At 38.5% G+C, this 19,947-nt stretch overlaps 1 protein-coding gene across 3 annotated transcripts in view; it reads left to right on the forward strand.

Annotated features, from left to right (window-relative positions):
* The window catches only part of TSPAN2 (tetraspanin 2), a 67,967-nt gene that overhangs the window by 46,378 nt on the left and 1,642 nt on the right, over positions 1–19,947 (forward strand). The window contains exons 7-8 of one of the 3 annotated variants that reach the window (XR_007126972.1): positions 12,820–12,903; positions 15,264–15,462. Coding sequence is in view for 2 of the 3 variants with exons in the window: in XM_047728147.1 (XP_047584103.1) it covers positions 12,820–12,903; positions 15,264–15,329 (150 nt within the window). In the remaining variant the exon portion in view is untranslated. Of the gene's footprint in view, positions 1–12,819; positions 12,904–15,263; positions 16,592–19,947 lie in introns of those variants that run through there. The other 2 variants (XM_047728147.1, XM_047728148.1) reach the window with 2 other exon arrangements.

Genomic DNA, 19,947 nt, shown 5'->3' on the forward strand with positions numbered 1-19,947 from the left:
TAATTTTGATTATTGATTTCTTCATCTTTGATTAGTCTTTTTTAAATTTTTCTCTTTGTTGAAGATTTCAGTGAGATCCTTCACTCTTTTCTCCAGTCCAGTGAATATAGCCATTGCTTTGAATTCTTTATCAGGAATATTGCTTATCTACATTTCAGTTCATTCTTTTGCTGTGTTTTTGTCCTGTTCTTTTAATTAGGACGTCTTCTCCTAATGGTGTCTAAATATTTGTGTTTGTATCTATGTATCAGGAAAGTCAGTTACATCTCCTGACTTTGAAAGTAGTGGCCTATGAGGAAGAGGTCCTGTGGTGCCCATAGTGCAATGTCCCCCACGTTCACCAGGACCAGGAGCTTCAGGGGTGTCTTCCATGTGGGGTGCATAGGCCCTACTATTCTGGCTGAGCCTTGTTTATCTTCAGTCCAAATGACTGCAGTGGCCCACTTTGCCTATGGTGGGCAGGATTTGCTCCCTGTATTGTTACAGGACCAGTTCGGGATCACAGTGGGCTTATTGTTGGGCAGTGTCAGCAGTCAAACCAGATGTCTGCCCTCCTCTCATCTACTGTAGCTGTGGTCATACCAAACTGCAGAGCACTATGTCTGCCTTATCCCCTAAAAGGCTTTCATTTGTGGGTGAGGCCTGTAGTCAGCCCAGATGTCTGTTCCCAGTCCATCTGCTGATGCTGCAGGGACCATGAACTACAGGGCTCTCTTCCTGTGAGGTCCTCAGGAGGTTTTTGTTGGTGGGCAGGGCCAGTAATGAGATCAGATGTCTGCCTCCAGTCGGTCTAGTGGAGCTACATATGCACTGATTGGCAGAGCTCGCTCTCTCTCTAAACTGCCAGTTATAAAGGTTTGTCTACTGGGACTACAGTTGAAATGGTGTGTATGGTTATCTTGCCCCTTCCCATGGCAGGAGTCACTTTGGGGTGGTGGCGTCCCTGCCTGGGCTGATTGCAGGTTGAGATATGGCAGGAGCCACTCTGGAGGGACTCCTGCCAAGTGGAGCTAATTGGATGGGGTGGACCCAGATCCACAGGAGAACACAGAGGCAGGCAATGTGCTGTTAGCAAACTGGAAGGCAAGTGTTCTCACTGGTTCTTGCAGGTCCCTAGGTATCTAGGTATTTAGGCTGGAGAGCAGAGGGGAGAGAAATGGTGCCCACCAGGAATTTGTTCTTGGAAAAGTCTCCTGAAGATCTCTGCCCCTCCAGCTCATGTTCTGAGATGTAAATAAATCTCCTTCCTATATACCCAGGTACTTTTCAAACTGCTGCTTCTGTGCTGTATCTCAGTAGGCCTATTTGCTATGCAGGCTCTTTAAGAATAGTGACTCACTTTCCTAGCACCCTCTGGCTCTCCTAGAGCAGAGCATGCTGCTTTTTAAAGTTCCTGGTGTTAAACCCCACTGATTGTAAAAAAAAAAAAAACAAACTCTCAAAATTAAACCCTTCTGGTTTTCAAAGCCAAATGTTATGGGGACTTATCTTCCCAGTGCCAGTCCCCTGTGATGTATGTTATGGGGTCTGTCTCTCTCCATTCTCTGTGCTTGCTGTACCCCTCCTGCTTGTGGTTAAGACTAACCATCCCAACTGCATCTCTGCCCTCTGTTACTCTTCTCAAGGTAGCCTTCTCTCTATGATTAACTGTGGAAAGTCTGTTCTGCTAGTCTTCAGGTTTTCTGGGTTGGTTGCCCTGATGTAGCTGTTATCTAGGTGTGTCTGTGGGAGGAGGTGAGCTTAGGAACATCGTACTCTGCCATCTTTCTAGAAATCCTTTCCCCTGATGTTGTTCTTAGGATGAGTTTTAAAGGACGAATTGGAGTTTAGCAAACAAAAGAGAAGGGTATTCCAGGTAGAATGGGTGGGGTAAAGCATGGAGGCAAGAGAAGGTAGTTGTATCCAGAAAAGTATCAGCAGTGGGGAGTGACTAAAAGCTCAGATGCCTGTGGATATGAGTCCTTCAAGGAGGAGGGGCTTGTCCTTGAAGGGCCTTAAATACTCCTGTGAAGCCAAAAGTCTAGATTATATGCTGAATGCTTAGGAAAGCACTAAAGGTAGAATCTGGGGTGGGATTTGCATTTTCCTGAGTTTGCTGTGGTAGCAGTTTGGAGAATTGATGGAAAATGAATAATCTGGAGCCAAGGAGACCAGTTGAGAAGACTGCTATCTCATGGTCAGCCAAGAGATGTTAATGGTTAACAAGCTGGACTGAGCACCAGGAATGGAGAGAAGGCCATTTAGAAAGTAAAATCTGTAGGCCCTGGTGACTAGACCAGTTAGATATGAAAGAAGAGGGGTAGATACCAGCTGAATAGATGGTATCCTTTACTGAACTGAGGAATAGAAAGAAGGAACAAATTTTGGAGAAAAGAAAGTGAGTTCAGTTCTTAACATGGTAATTTTGAGGAGCCAGTGGAACTTCCAACTGGAAATGTCCAATAGATAGTCAGAAAATGTAGTTTGCAGCGCAGGAAAAAGGTCTGACTGTCAGTATTTTATGGGAATCTTAAAGCTGTAGGTAAGAATTTGATTCATTAGGTTTGGAATAAAGGACAAGGAGAGAACTCCAGGGAACAAGAGCATTTAAGAATGGGAGAGAAGAGCTGCCAAATAAAGAACATAAAAAAAATAAACACACATGTGACAAGACATATGCTGTGGGGAGGGAATGGTTACCAGAGTCAGGTGGTCAGGTGCTGCCACTGAGGTCAGCTCAACATTTATCAATAACTACCTTAGGCCCGGCACTGCACATACAAAGGTGAATGATACAAAGTCCCTACTGTCAAGGAATTTGGAGTTTAACAGGAAAGATAAGCACAGAAATGAAGAAAGTGCAGGAACAGAAGTATGAACAGAGTGTACAAGTGCTATGAAAACCCAACACGTTACTTAGGCCAGAGGCTAGATGAATCAGGGGAAAGCTGATTGGAACAATGATGTCTCAGTTAACTCTACAGGTGTGAGAAGTAACTATAGAAGCATTAGACAGCAGAGGGTAGGGGGACATCTCTCTGCAGAGGAACTAGCATAAGCCATGGCACAGAAGCAGAAAATATGATGGTTTGTGTAGGGAACTAAAAGTTCAAGGAGGTCCAGTAAGATAACTACCAAATTATTGACAGGACTGAGCATTTAAAAAGGTGCCTTCGTGTCAGCAACAGAGCCCATGCTGAATGAAATGAGATGTAAGGAATAAAGGTGCTCTTTCAAGTAGTCTTGGGGCAAAGGACAGGAAAAGAGAGTTCAGAAAAGATGAAATCCAAATTACCATTAAACACATAAAAATATAGGCAATTAATAGCAATGTTTTTTAAAAATTGCAAATTAAAAAGCTGCCGTTGTTTAACCTATGAAATTGGCTAAGTTCTTTTTTCTTATTAATTATATATGATATTGGCAAAAATGATCTAAAATGAGCATTTTCAGAGATATCGGTACAAAATTTATAGAGGTCATTATGATTGCAAAATCTGTGAGTTAAGAGAGTTTCTTAGGGGGCAGAGTACGAAAACCCTGGCCTCACCTTGTTTACTGTTAGCTATCACCCACATCCAAGTCAGTAAACTGGAGAGCAGTCCAAAAACTGAAAAAGCGAACTTCACAACAAATATAGAAAAGCTGCATCTGAAGAGTTAGAAAGGTCAGAAAGGCAGAGGGTGGCTGCCTGCAGCAGGGAGGGAGCTGCATGTACAGAAAGGACAGAGAAATGGACTCTTGCACCAGGGAAGACTAATCCCCATAATGTTTGGTTTTAAAAACCAGAGAGGCTGACTTCCGTGAGTTTGTAAAACCTGTGGAACTTGGAGCCTGGAGCTTTAGAAGTCAGTTGACTCAGCACTGGGCAAGATGGGAGAGTTAGAGATAGCTGGGTCACCACCCTTAAAGAGCAGTCTATATGAAGAAGCAACAAGAAAATAGCAGTTTACACAGTGCCAGAGGCAAACAGGAGACAGATCTGTTCATACTGATTTCAGAGCATGTTGGGTGACTTTGAAAATAAAGGAGCTGGCAGGTGCCATTTTCCTCTGTCACCCTCCAGCATAAACCCAGAGTCCCCTGCATAAAGCAGGACTGCACAGATACCTGCTACCTAACCTTCTAGCAGTGCACCATGACCACAAGATCTCTTGAAGACTCACCCACTCCAAGCCTGCTAACCTCGGCTCTGGACAAATTTTTTTAAAGCTGCCCACACTACTACCCAGCCTCTGAGTGCCCAACAGCTGCACCATATCCAGCTGAGTGTCCCTAGCCACTGTCATGTGCCAAGTCACAACTGCATACTAAGCCCAGCCTCATACTCCTGGCTGCCCTGGCACATAGCCCCCAACTCCCACAATGCCTCAGGGGTGTAGCATAGGACTAGTGGCCTGTTGCAAATTTGGCTAACACTGTTAACCCTGCTCCGAATTTCCCTGGCAGGCATGCATACTCAGAGCTGGCTTCCCTGGGTCCCAAACACCACAGAGAGCAAGCACAACACAAAACAGGCAGAAAGTCAGTGCAGATGATTGCATGGAAAGGAAAAGTGACTCAGACACAATAACAGCATAAGCAACATACATAGGATACTCTTCTGAAGTGCCTGCTCTTTTTTGTAAAAGAGCAGTTTCAAGAACAGAAGACACAGCTGACTTTCTTAACACAGAGAAACAGACAGAGAGAGGCAGACAAAATGGGGAGACACAGAAATTTATCTCAAATGAAATAACAGGACAAGGCCATATCTGGAGATCAAAGCAAAACAGATAGAAGTAACATGCCTAGTGGCATGTTTAAAGCAATAATCATAAGGATACTCACTGGACTTGAGAAAAGAGTGGAAGACCTGAGTGATAGCACAGAGATAAGGAAAAATAGAGCAGAGATAAAGGACTCCATAAACAAAATGAGAAACATGCTTGGTGGAATGAACAGCAGGATGAAAGAAGCAGAGGAATGAATTAGTGACCTAGAAAACAGAGTAATGGAGAGTAATGGAAAGCTGAATAAAAGACAGAGAAAAGAGTTATGCAAAATGAGAATAGACTCAGGGAATTGAATGACTCCCTCAAATATCATGCCATTCCTATAATAGGAGTCCCAGAAGAAGAAGAGAGAAAAGAGCAGAAAATTCATTTGAAGAAATAATAGCAGAAAACTTCCCCAATCTGGGGAGGGACACAGGTATCCAGATCTAAGAGACACAGACAACTCCCATCAAAATCAACAAAAACAGATCCACACCAAGACATATTGTAACTAAATTGGCAAAATATAGTGATAAAAAAATTTTAAAGCAAGACAACAGAAGTCAGTACAAGAGAAAACCCATAGGCTAGCAGGAGATTTTCCAGCAGAAACCTTCCAAGACAGAAGAGAATGGCATGAAACAATCCAAGTGCTGAATGGGGAAAAGTCTTTAGCCAAGAACACTCTATCCAGGAAATAATACTCTATCATTTAGAATAAGAGAGATAAGGAGTTTCCCAGGGTTGGGGGGGCACCTCACAAAAACAGGAGTTCATGACCACTGAACCACCTCTTTAAGAGATATTAACAGGCCTTTGAGTGATATAGAGAGACCAAAATTGACACCATAGAGGTAGGATATACAAAAGGAATAAAAATGAATATTTCTGTAAAAAAATCAGTCCAGCAACTCACACAAAAAAAGGATATAAAATAAAATAATAACATATAAAAACATGGGAGGAGAAGAAAAAGCAATCGGTTCAAACTTAAACAACCACCAATTTAATATAGACTGCTATATGCTGAAGAGGTTCTGTACAAACCTAATGGTAACCATCTATCAAAAACCACTAATAAATATGCAAAGAATAAAGAGAAAGCTAAATATATCACTAAAGAAAAACAGCAAACCATAAAAGACAAGAAAGTTTCAGAGAAAATCTTCACAAAGAGCCACAAAACAAATAATAAAATGACAATAAATACACATCTATCAATGATTATCTTGAATGTAAATACACTAAATGCTCCAGTCAAAAAACAGAGTGACAGATGGATTAAAAAAACAAGACCCATCTATATGCTGCCTGCAAGAGGCTCATTTTAGACCTAAAGACTCATGCAGATTGAAAGTGAGGGGACAGGGAAATGTCCAGCATACAAATGGATGTCAAAAGAGAGCTGGGGTAGAAATACTTAAATTGGACAAGCTAGATTTTAAACCAAAGACTGTAACAAGAGATGAATAAGGACATTATAGTATAATAAAGAGGACAATCCAACAAGAAGATGTAACAATTGTAAACATTTATGCTTATAACAAGGGAACACCTAAATACATAAAACAGTTTAAAAAAACATAAAGGAACTAATCAATAAGAATACAATAGGAGGGGACTTTAACATCCCACTTACAACAATGGACAACTCATCTAAACAGAAAATGAACAAGAAACAATGGCTTTGAATGATACACTGGACTAGATGGACTTAACAGATACATTCAGATCATTCCATCCTAAATTTGTTAAAATACAACAGGGAACATTCTCCAGAATAGATCACATATTAGCCCACAATAAAAAGCCTCAACAAACTGAAGATCAAAATCATACCATGCATATTTCTGACCACAATCCTATGAAACTAGAAATCAATCATAAGAAAAATTCTGGAAAGACCATAAATACATGGAGGTTAAATAACATTCATAAACAATGAATCAGTCAACTGGGAAATAAAAGAAGAAATTAAAAAGTACATGAAACAAATGAAAATGAAAACACAATCATCCAAAACCTCTGGGATGCAGCAAAAGCAGTTCTTAGAGGGAAGTTCATAGCAATACACACATACCTCAAGAAGCAAGAAGAATCTCAAATAAACACCTAACCAGACACCAAACAGAACTAGAAGAAAACAAAGCCTAAAGCCAGCAGAAGAAAGTAAAAAAATAAAGATTGAGCAGAAATAAATGATATAGAAACTAACAACAACAACAACAAAACAATGGAACAGACCACTGACACCAGAGCTGCTGCTTTGAAAAATCAATAAAATTGATAAACTTCCAGCCAGACTTATCTAGAAAAAAAAAAGAATGGACTCAAATAAGTCACAAAAGAGGGAGGAGAAATAACAACCAACACCATGGAAAAACAAACAATTTTAAGAGAATATTATGGAAAACTATATGCCAACAAATTGGACCATCTAGAAGAAATGGATAAATTCTTAGAAACATATAACCTCTCACAACTGAATCAGAAAGAAATTTTTTTTTTAAATGTGAAAAGACTGAATACTAACAGTGAAATTGAATCAGTACTTCAAAAACTCCAAAAACCCCCACAAAAATCTAGTACCAGATGGCTTCACAAGCAAATTCTACCAAACATTTAAAGAGGCAATACCTATTCTTCTTGAATTATTCCAAAAAAATAGAAAAGGAAAGAAAACTTCCAAATTCATTCTATGAAGTCAACATTACCCTGATACCAAAACCAGATGAAACACCATCAACAAAGAGAACTTTAGGACAATATGCCTGATGAACATGGATGTAAATATTCTCGACAAAAATACTGGTAAACCAAATCCCAACAGTACATTTTAAAAAATCACTCACCATGATCAGCTGGGATTTATTCCCGGGTTGCCGGGGTAGTTCAGTATTCACAAATCTGCATCATATCAATAAGAGAGAGGATAAGAAACATATAATCAGAGAAAGCATTTGATAAAGTATAAAATCTATTCATGAAAAAAACCCTCAACAAAGTAGGTTTAGAGGTAATATAACATAATAAAGGCCATGTATGAAAAACCCACAGCTAACACACTCAATGGGGAAATAACAGACATTTCCCTTAAGGTCAGGAACAAGACAAGGATGTCCACTCCCCACTTTTATTCAAAATAGTACTGGAAGTCCTAGCCACAGCAATCAGACAGCAAGAAATAAAAGGCATCCAAATCAGTAAGAAGTAAAACACTCATTACTTGCAGATGACATGATATTATATATAGAAAAACTTTAAAGTCTCCAACCAAAAAACTGCTAGAACTGATAAACAAATTCAATATAGTCTCAGGATACAAAATCAGCACACAGAAATCTGTTGCATTTCTACACACCAATAATGAAGCAGCAGAAAGAGAAATTAAGAAAACAATCCCATTTGTAATTGCACCCAAAATAAAATACCTAGGAATAAACCTAACCAAAGAGGTGAAAGACCTATACTCTGAGAACTGTAAAACACTGATGAAAAAAATTAAAGACAATTAAAGAAATGGAAAGATATTCCATGATTATGGATTGGAAGAACAAATAGTATTAAAACATCTACTATGCAATGCAATCTATACATTTAATGAAATTCTATCAAAATACCAAAAAACTTTTTCACAGAACTAGAACAAATAATCTGAAAATTTGCATGGAACCACAAAAGACCCTGAATAACTAAAGCAATCTTGAAAAAGAAAAGCAAAGCTGGAGGTGTCATAATTCTGGACTTAAGCTATAGGGCAAAGCTGTAGTGATCAAGACAGTATGGTACTGGCACAAAAACAGACACACAGATCAATGGAACAGAATAGAAAATCCAGAAATAAACCCACAACCCTAAGGCCCATTAATCTTCAACAAAACAGGAAAGAATATCCAATGGAAAAAAGTCTCTTCAAGAAATGGTGCTGGGAAACTGGACAGCAACATGCAAAAGAATGAAACTGAACCACTTTCTTACATCATACACAAAAATAAACTCAAAATGGATTAAAGACCTAAATGTCAGACATGAAACCATAAAATATCCTAGAAGACAACACAGGCAGTAACTTCTTTGACATTGGCCATAGCAACATTTTTCTAGATATGCCTCCTTTGGCAAGGGAAACAAAAGCAAAAATAAAAGCAAAAAAAAAAAAAAAAATTGGAACTTCACCAAAATAAAAATCAGCTGTACAGCAAAGGAAACAATCAACAACACTAAAATACAACCTAACGAATGGGAGAAGATATTTGCAAATGACATATCTGATAAAGGGTTAGTATCCAAAATATATAAAGAACTCACAAAACTCAACACCCAAAAAAAACAAATAATCTAATTAAAAAATAGGTAAAAGACATGAACATTTATCCAAAGAAGACATACAGATGGTCAACAGCCACATGAAAAAATGCTCAATATCACTAATCATGAGGGGAATGCAAATCAAAACTACAATGAGATATCACCTCACACCTTTCAGTATGGCTAAAATAAACAACACAAGAAAGAACAGGTGTTGGTTGGGATGCAAAGAAAAAGGAATCCTCATGCACTGTCAGTGGGAATGCAAACTGCTGCACCTGCTGTAGAAAATATTATGGAGGCTCCTCAAAGAGTTAGAAATAGAGCTACCTTAAGATCTAGCAATCGCACTACTGGGTATTAACCCAAAGAAAACAAGAACACTAATTCAAAGTGATTCATGCACCCTGATGTTTATCGTACCATTATCAACAATAGCCAAAATATGAAAGTAGCCCAAATGTCCCTTGACTGAGGAATGAATAAAGAAGATACGGTGTATACACACAGACACACACACAATGGAATATTACTACACCACTAAAAAGAATGAAATTTCTCCATTTGCAGTGACCTGGATGGAGCTGGCGAGTATAATGCTACCATATGATTTCACTCATATGTGGAGTTTAAGAAATAAGCAAAAGGGAGAAAATATAGGAGGGAGAGAGAGAAACCAAGAAACAGACTCTTCACTAGAGAGAACAAACTGATGATTACCACAGAGAGGGGGGTGAGGGGCTCGGTTCAATAGGTGATGGGCATTTCAGAGGGCACTTGTGACGAGATGGGGTGATGTATGGAAGTGTTAATTGTACACCTGAAACTGATATAACACTGTATGTTAAGTAACTGGAGTTGAAATTTTAAAAGAAATTTAAAGACAAATGAGTTAAGTATGTTCATGCCCTCTGATTCAGAAATTCCACTCCTCAATTTATTTTAAGGAAAAGAAATCAGAGATGTGGTATTATTGCAGCGTTATTCATAAAAATAGAGTACTGAATTGGCCACTAATATGAAAAAATAAGGGATTGTCTAAATTATGTACTATCTTATGATGAATTATTTTATAATCATTAAAAGCCAGTATTTCAAAGAATTTTTAAAGAAAGTAATTTTGAAGTCATAATTTTAAGTCTAAAAAGCACATAGTTGGATATAAAGAATGAACTAAGTGTGTGTTTGTGTTTAAGAATATACCAGGGGCGGGGCACCTGGGTAGCTCAGTGGTTTAAAACCTCTGCGTTCGGCTTGGGTCATGATCCCAGGGTCCTAGGATTGAGCCCCATATCAGGCTCTCTGCTTCCTCCTCTCTCTCTTTCTCTCTCTGCCTGCCTCTCTGCCTACTTGTGATCTCTGTCTGTCAAATAAGCAAATAAAATCTTAAAAAAAAAAAAAAAAAGAATATACCAGGGGCACCTGGGTGACTCAGTCAGTAGAGCGTCTGACTTCAGCTCAGGTCATGGTCTCGAGGTCCTGGGATGAGCCCCGCATTGGGCTCCATGCTCAGTGGGGAGTCTGCTCTTCCCTCTCCTTCTCCCCCTGCACCTTCCCCCCTGCTCATGCTCTCTCTCACTCTCTCTCAAATATATAAAATCTTAAAAAAAAAAAAAAAAGGAAAGAGAGAAAAGAATACACCAATAAAGGTGGCTGGCTGACACAGTTGGTAGAGCTCTGGGATGTGAGTTCTGGGTTGTGATCTCTGGGTTGTAAGTTCAAGCCCCACATTTAGAAAAACAAAATCTTATTTTTCACATTTAGAAAAATAAAATCTTAAAAAAAAATACACCAGCAGTGTTAGTGATTACCTTTAGTGTAAGACATACAAATATGTCTTATTTTCTTTTCTTTAATAATCTGTAGTAGTTCCCCCTTATCGGCAAGGGATATGTTGCAAGACCCCAGTGGATGGCTGAAACATGAATAGTACCAAACCCTACATATACTGTCTTTTCTCCTATACATAATATCTAAAGTTTAATTTATAAATTAGGCACAGTAAGACATGAACAATAACAAATAATAAAATAGGCAATCATAATAATATATTGTAATAACAGTTATATGAATGTGGTCTCTTTCTCACTTAAAATATCTTGCCATACCGTACTCACCCTTGTTCTTGGGATGATGTGAGATGATAAAATGATGAGATAACTAGGTCATTGGACTACTAATGACTTAACAATATGTTAGGAGGATCATCTGCTTCCAGACCCATGGTTCACCAGAGGTAGCAAACTGCAAAAGCAAAACCACAGATAAGGGGGAACTAATGAATTTCCCAAATTTCAACAGTAAGCAAAAATAAACCATATTTCTCTTACAAAAAGAAGCTGGTGTGAAAGCAAGGGGGGGATATGGGTAGAGCGAGAGGAGGACAACACTAGAGAGGATTGTTTTGTTTTAGACTAAAGTACACAGGCATGGCATTATACGATGAGTGGAAATGTCAATGGAAAAGTAGAGGCTGAATGTATGGAAGACAAGAAGATAACTGACAGCACAGGCTTCCTGAGAGATAATAAGGAATGAGGTCTGGCTCTAGTAAAAGAGTTAACTTTCAACAGAGAAGGGTACTTCTTTGACTTTATAAGAGAGAAGGAAGTAAGGAGCAGAGCTCCCTTGTTGACTTTGCATGCTCACTGCCTTCAACACTGCCTGGCCCTGAATGGAGCATGTAAGTTTATAGGTGAAGGAGAAGAAGGTTGGAGGATTTACTATAGGTTGACTCCCATTTTCTCCAGTGAGAGAGCCAATATCTAGTATAGTGGTTCTCAAACTTTTATTAGAATGTATTATAATGTATTATTTTTTGTGGTCTATATCCTTTTCTAAGCTGTGAGCTCCCTAAGGGCAGAAGAAATCATGTATCTTCATATCTACTATATCATTCCAGTGACTGACTGATGCAATGTAGATGCTCAAGAACAGTTTGTTGAATGAATGATTGATGAATGAATGCAGTATGATAGAAGACACAAGAATAGTGGTAAGGTTTTATATAGCTTATGTGAGTGTTAAAGGGAGTTGACCAGTGACAAGTAAAAGGACCTGGGCAGCCTAAAGACAAAATTGCATACCTCCGTGCTTAAGAGGATTCCAAATAGAAACTGGAGAAACTAATTATAATTACAAATGGTCTGCTCTGTTCTCTGTCCAATAACCCCTTTTCTTTGAACCTGCCCTGCACAAGTCTCTATGGGGCAAATGAAAGGATAGAGATACATGCAGCCCAGCCATCATAGAAAAGAGTGGTCCTCTAACTGCTAACATTCAGTTTTCCTTTGTTTAATTTGAACCTGTACAGACTTTTAAGCCTCTTACTAAGTAATACCTACCTTGCATAGTAAATTGGACCAAGTATGCAGAAAGTCTTTTAAGTTATTAATGACAACACAAAAGCAAGGGACTACTATTTGGGGGATATTTTACTTATTTTTATATGCCAAAAGCAAGAAGATGCCCCAAATTTTTAAATGCTTCAGGTCCTAGAATAGCTTCCTCCAGCCAGGTTTTAGGTTCTGAAGCCGTCGTTGGCCTAAATAGGAACATTCCACCAAAAGAAGAGGATTATATTTTTTTCCCCAATACACACTTTCGCTTTAAGGTTATCAGAATGGTGCTATCTATGAGAAGTGGTTTAAATGTGAGCAGAAGCTGACATGGATTAACTTTAACAGAATGCTATAGAGAAGGAGAGTGTTGGATCAGAGTGATAACGCACAGATACATCATTTGTTATTCCTGACTTTTTTTTTTTCCAAAACAGAATTGCATTGATGAAATTGAGGCCATAATCAGTGTTAAGCTCCAGCTCATCGGAATTGTTGGTATTGGGATTGCAGGTCTCACGGTGAGAAAGTTCCAGAACTTACCTTTTTTGCTTTCTAAGAAGCCTTTGCATCTTATTTGTCTTCAAGTGTGATACGGCAGTATCTTAGGAGAGATTTCTCATAAAAGACAGATGGTTGTTGACAGGACATCTTCTAAGAACAAAGCATTTGATTATCAATACTCAGTTCTCTCAAATATGATACCAATTTTAACTTGAACCTAATTATGACCTTGAGTTTATCATTGCAATAACGTCCCACATTAAGACCAGCAAGCTTAAACTAGACAAGTGATTTCCAATTCTGGGTCTCTTCTTACTGTTAGAAATTTAAAATAGCCCACCAGGTAAATCTCTCTTACCTATGATTTGCAGAAGTAGTGTAGTGTAGGGAATAATAGCGCAAGCTCTGGCACCCCAATCTGGGTTCACCTCCTAGCTCCACTACTTACAAGCCCTGGGATCATGGGAAAGTTTTTTAGTTTCTCTAGTCCTCACTTACCTCATCTGTAAAATGAGGATTTTAATGTTCCAACCTCCTAAGATTGTTGTGAAGATGAAATGGGATAATACATATAAAGTATTTGTAGGCATTAACTCATCTGAAGTGTCTGGAAGATAGCACTCAACGAATGCTGGCTCTGTACACAATCTGAGCCTCCCAAACCAGAACCCCGACAGAAGGAATAACATGCAGAAGCGGGAAGCACAGTGCATCCGGGCACCTGCAGATGGCTCTGGGCCTCCAAAGCCCACGAGCGCGCAAGAACTGGTAGGGGCCCGCGGGAAGAGAGGACAGTGAGGAGGCTGTGAGAGTCCGCAAAACTGTGGTCTTTGTGTGCCCTTTTGAGGGATTGGGCTCTGTCCTTAAGGTAGAAGGAAGCCGCCGAGGGATAGAAGGACCTGTGTTGCCGTGTGGAGGTAAGCTGGAGGGAAGCAGGATTTGAGTCAGGCTAGGAAAGTGGTGATTTCCACCGTCCAGGGCTGAGTAATAACAGCTGATGCTGAGGTAGTACTTACCCTCTAGTTCTGTATGTAGATGAATTCATGGCATCAGCTAAGGTGGGGGCAAAGGGAATTGCAAGGAAAATCAAGGAATTGGCAGCTTTCCAGGCCACACATGCACTTTCCCTCTCTTCTGTATTTAGAGTGCAGCGGGATGGGGCAACAGGTGAAATACTATACTGAGGGCCTCCCAGCCCAAGGGACATCTCTCAGGCCCTCCTCACCTGCTCTGGGGCTAGCCTGCTCGCTATTCTGTGGCTTCCTGAGAACAATTTTGAGGCAGAAGATTTGAAAATGGGCTGCATAATAGAGGTACCAAAGAGACACCCCTAACAATTTCATCATCTCAAAGAGTGAGCATCGTAGAGACAGTCACCTGTACTCATGACAGTGGCAGGACAGTGCTAAGAAAGTTCCTTTCTGAGGGGATCCCTTTAGGGTACAACCAGGACGAAGCAAGTGTTGTATCCAACCTGACAACCACACTACCGGGAAAGGCCCTCTATTGGTCATCTTGAATCCGCACCCCCAGATCTGACCCTTTTGTAACTCCTTTCTTCTTAGGGTAAGAGTTGCAATCAGTGAGCCAGATGTCCTGAGGTGTCTCCTCTGCCACACACTGGTACTGAGTTCTGGCAGCCAGGAGCTTAGAGCCCTGCTCCAGGCTGCTTTTATTAAGCCTACTTTCTCCCTTCCATATAGCAGATAGTACATGGCTTTTTAAATTGAACATTTATAGATTCTAGTCTGATGAAGGATGGATTAAGGAGAGAATCATAGGGTTATGGTACAGATTTCTTTAAACAAACACTGACAGTAGTTTATAAACATTGCACCCGCTGATAACATTCTATGGGGTCTAGGAAATTGTTGGGGAAATGATTGAGAACAAGAAAGATCTTTTGACATCCTTCTATTCAAACTATACCAATGGCTATTGGATTTGCCAAGTATTTGGCTTTTCAAAGAATTATCCAAGAGGCAGAAGACATCAGTAATACCATAGTTCTAACACCTTAGTTTATGCTTTGGGCAAACTATTGAGTTAAATAGTGAAGCATCATTTGTACCTTAAAATGGAGCAGGAAAAATGAAAAGATGCTCTACTTTGTAATATGTGGTCACTGTTGCAAAAGTTCAGAGCTTTTCCAACATCAGGAGACTCTTTAGACCTAAGTGTAAACAACTAATAGTTCACATGTTAATATGGAAGTCTTTAGCCAGCAACCATAATTAAGTAGTATATATAAAAATGTCACTTACAGTCAGTAATTTTTGGCTTTAATTATTAGACACCCATGCAGTTTGCTTTTCCTTTTTTTAAAATCAGTTTCTATTGTTTGAAAGTCATTAACAAGTGGTTCCTCCTGTTGCAGATCTTTGGCATGATATTCAGCATGGTGCTTTGCTGTGCAATACGAACCTCACGAGATGTGATATGAAGCTACTTCTACATGAAAATTGCAACCTAGAGCTTCCATACGGCTGTCACCAGAAGTGTCTCCTGACTCATTTTTAATATTCAAAGGACATTAGGATCTAAAATAATATGCTGTTAATTGTACATTTGCACATGTATGTATGTTTGGCTCATTACTCATTTACCCCTTGAGTGAATGCTGTGTGTGTTGACTGAGATTCATGTGTGATCTGTGAGCTTCTGGTGTATGCATTGTACATAATGAAATCTGTTTTGCTGGAAATTCCTGGTTCTTACTCTATCAGAGGAATGACCTATTTGACTCTTAGAAAAAGATCATCAAATTTTGATAAACTTTAAAAACTTGGCTATTTAGAAGAAATGATCATGGGTCATTTTCCCAGATTCTAGCCAGAGAAAGTTAGATACAGAGAATTCAGGATTTCTGGTTAACGGAAGCAATAAGCTACAGGACTTGAGAGATCATGGTGTAGGATGCACTGACTGCATCTGAGTTAGGTGTAAGGGTTTCCTGGGATTTTTTTATATACATACTCCCCAGAACACAGTAAACCACAGTTTTAGAACTAAACATATCTGTGAGACTAAATACAGCATGGAAAATCTAATTTGAATAAGTCATACTTTAGTAGTATTTAAAAACAAAAAACTCCCTCTGGAAAGAGTGGTCACACAGACAATCATGTGCCCTATAAAAGTGAGTGTTTTTAGGACTTAAAAAAAAAAAACCTTTTAGTAACTTTTTAAGGATATTTTTTGTTCTTATATAAATACATTTAAATATTACTTTACAACTTTCTTTTTCTGACTCCGCTCTGAACTATAGCAGCCCTCACATGAGCAAAAGGGCTTTTATCTCAAACTTTTCCACGTTTCTTCAAGTGTGCAGACAGAAAGACTAAAGCAAGAGCTCTGGCAGTTGCAAATAGTGGGAAAGAGCATTTTTACTGGCACTGTATCTCTGAAATACCTCATAACTTGAGTTTACATATTTTCCTAATTTTTTTGTATTTTTCTTATTCACCTAGAGAACTCTTCTTCATGGATTTTGACCTATAGTTTTTACCACTTAAGCTAAAACAAAATTCTTCCTAATTCAGATATTATATCAGAAGCATCCCTGGCCAAAGAAAGAAAGAAAGAAAGGCATCTACTAGTTGTGTGCACACAACAGGAACAAGCTAACTAAAATAAAACCCACAGAACAGAAATGTGTTTTTTTCTGTGTAAATCTCCTTATAAAAATAAAATTTTCATATTCTTTATGGTCTTGATGCTTCAACTGAGGTAGGTAAACCCAAATTTAGAATCTAAACTGGTATCTTTGTCAATTTTTAACAACATAGTACATTTATTAGATCATAGAGAGTGTTTTAAATTACATTTTAAAAGGCCACACAAAAGTGAAAGTACTGGGGATTTTGGAAACCTACTTAAGCTCATCCACCTGTGAGAACACAATCTTTGGGTATGCACTAAAGAAAAGTGTGCACCCCAAGAAACTTCTACAAAACGTTTTGCTGAAAAGACCTAACAACTACAAATAGTCTCATTTGCATAGAGAACCACACTTCTGCTGTTGCTTACTTGCTACTGCTACTAACGTTGGAGGAAGCTTTTCTGGGAAAAAAAGTCAGATTGGAAGCAAGCTAAAAATTTAATTGTACATGGCTACTTTACTGTGTCTATAGCTGAAGAAAAGATTATTTTAAGAAAATCACTTCATGAAATAGATGTTTATACTCCAGTAGGTGAGAAATATAAACTTTTAAACGAAGAACAAACAGTCCATCTCTCTTCATGGCTTTAGTTCATCCTCTACCTGAAGACAGGCCCAAGTGCATAGGTTTCTTCCACCTCAGAATTGTCTCTAATTTAAAAAAAATAAAAATAAAAAAGTTTCATTCTATACCTGATTTAACAACCTTAAGAGTACAATACTTAAAAGTGGGGGAGTAGAGATCTGTTCCATCTATGGTTAATGTGTTCCTTTTAGGAGTAATTTTTCCAAAATCTGTGCCGTGAGAAAGCTGAAGAATTCCACCTCTGAGTGAGGGCAGATTTTTATATATCGTAAATCTATATATATCTTGAATTCCTATATATCTTGAATCTATATGTGTCTTGAATTTATAACTCTTGAATATATACATAAATAAGTTAATATATGTATGCATGAATGTGTATACAGACATACATACATGTATACATATATGGGTACATATATACATATTCATATATATAAATTCTTGGTTATAGCTATTTATCTGAACTGATTTGAGATCAGACCCAAACTTACCCTGAAGCATCTGGTACCAAGGCACTGAATTAAAATTTCTTGATGAACTATTTTATTTTAAATTAAATTTTCTATGTACTGGAATTCTTGTTTGATTTCTCTTAAAATTCTATTGTATCTTTATACACATCTTTATACAACTTATCTAAATGTCCAACTACCAAATAATATGGCTTAAAAAAAAAAAAGGAAAGAGTAGTAACCCTTCTGTAGTGTGACTATGAGGAGCTAGATGTAAAAGTAACTTCCTAAGGACTTTTGTGCAAGTAGTTAGATTTTGATTAACATTGTCTCATCCAGATTATACATCTTTTCCCCAGAATATCTCCTTTGTTGTCCAGGGTTCAATCGGTAAAGCCATACACTGATACAGGGACCAGTGTAATCCTACACACAGTCATCCAGGAGAGTTGCTCTCCTTTCCCTGTGTGCCCCATTAATAGGTTTACTTGAAGAGAAGAGGCTTGTGGGAAGAAGACAGTGAAGGAGATAACATATCTTCCCTTCTGAAATAACTATCAAAGATTAAAAGGAAGAGGCACCCTTGGGTGTTCAAGAACTTGCCTGGCTCACTACTGTGTTGACATCCCCTTTGACCACCAGCCCCCTGATTTCAGCAACCATATCTTACACATCCCTGTGAGAGAGCATTCGTGGGCCCTGAGGCCATCAATTAACTACATCATCTTATTTGAATTCCTCAAAATCAAATTTCTGTTAAGGTGTATTTTGAGGGGCACAAAAATTTCTACTTTCAACATGATTATTTTTTCCTATAAAATGTATCTCTAAGTTATTATGTATACGTGTTCATTGAAAGGTAAAAAGACTTAACTAATGCAAAATGTTATTAATTTTGTTGGTGTCCTCACTGTCAACAAAAGTTAAATACATCCCAGGAAACCACTTTTCCAACGGCTGTCTCCTGAGGATATGGAAAGCATAAAGTATAGAAGTAATATGTCCTGAATGTTGCAAAGCAAAATTTATGCTGATTTCATAAAATTTTTAGTTAATGTGCCGGAAACCCATCTGAAGCTTTTGGGATTTTTGTTTTGTTTTCTTGCATAATTTACTGATGATTTTACTTATATTAAATAGAAGAAACTTAAAATAACCAACTTTGAGGTAAGCAAAGCTGGCAACTAATGCATATTATCTAAATTGTTATAATTATTACACTGACGAAAATTTCTGTTAATTATAAATCAAATATGCATCATCTTGCACAACTAAAGGTACTTCTGCATGATGCCAAATACCTATTTGAAAATATTAATTTATAGAATTAATGAATAGCTTTTGATGTATTTCCCAATTCTATTTTAATTCAAAGATTTGATATCGATAGCCATAGCCAGAGTCCCTATATTTTCCTCTGGACCAGCTCTGCCTTGTAAGATGCAACCCACTCTAATATTAGAATTTGTTTTACTTTGTTTGAGGACTACTATTTTATACATTTGACAAAACTCTTTAGAAGATAGTGAGATGCTAAGATGAACAAGAGAAGTCTGCCTTCAAGGAGTTGAGAGTAAGGGGAAAAAACAGGCAAATATAATTCCCATGAGGTAAGTGCTATGATATTCATTAACCAAAAGTAGACCCTCTCTACCTTAGAGAGGATGGTCAGGGGAGAAAGATTTTCTGAATTTTGAGGTCTCTATACTGAGTCCTGAAGAACCCATACAAATTATCCAAATAAAAAGTAACAGCAGTAGAGAAGAAAAGCGGATCACTTGGGGAACAACATCAAGAAGACCCTGAAAGAGATAGCATGGAAGAATTCCAAGAGAGCATGTCAAGAACTGGGAAGATGAAGGGTCCCATTAAACTGATCCAAGGAGTCTTATCTTTGTACAACTATCACGGCAAAAATTTTAAACAATGAGTTACAAAATCAAATTTGCACCTTTCAAAAATCACTTAGTATGAACAATGATTGGAGGGCAAAGGCCAGAAGATTTCATGAGGATTTCTAACTTACATACTGGGATTCCTACCAAGAAGTAGATAGATGGGACACCTGGGTGGCTCAGTGGGTTAAGCCTCTGCCTTCGGCTCAGGTCATGATCCCAGGGTCCTGGGATCGAGTACCGCATCCGGCTCCTTGCTCAGCAGGGAGCCTGTTTCTCTCTCCATGTCTGCCTGCCTCTCTGCCTGCTTGTGTGCTCTTTCTCTCTCTCTTTCTAACAAATAAAATCTTAAAAAAAAAAAAAAAGTAGATAGACATAGGGGCAATGTAGAGAAAGAGGAACCTGGAATCATTCCAGGTTTCCTGACAGCTAAGGGATGGTGGTGCCCAGGAGAAAAAGCAAAC

This window comes from Lutra lutra, chromosome 4 (genome assembly GCF_902655055.1).
Source record: "Lutra lutra chromosome 4, mLutLut1.2, whole genome shotgun sequence".
Taxonomy (NCBI): domain Eukaryota; kingdom Metazoa; phylum Chordata; class Mammalia; order Carnivora; family Mustelidae; genus Lutra; species Lutra lutra.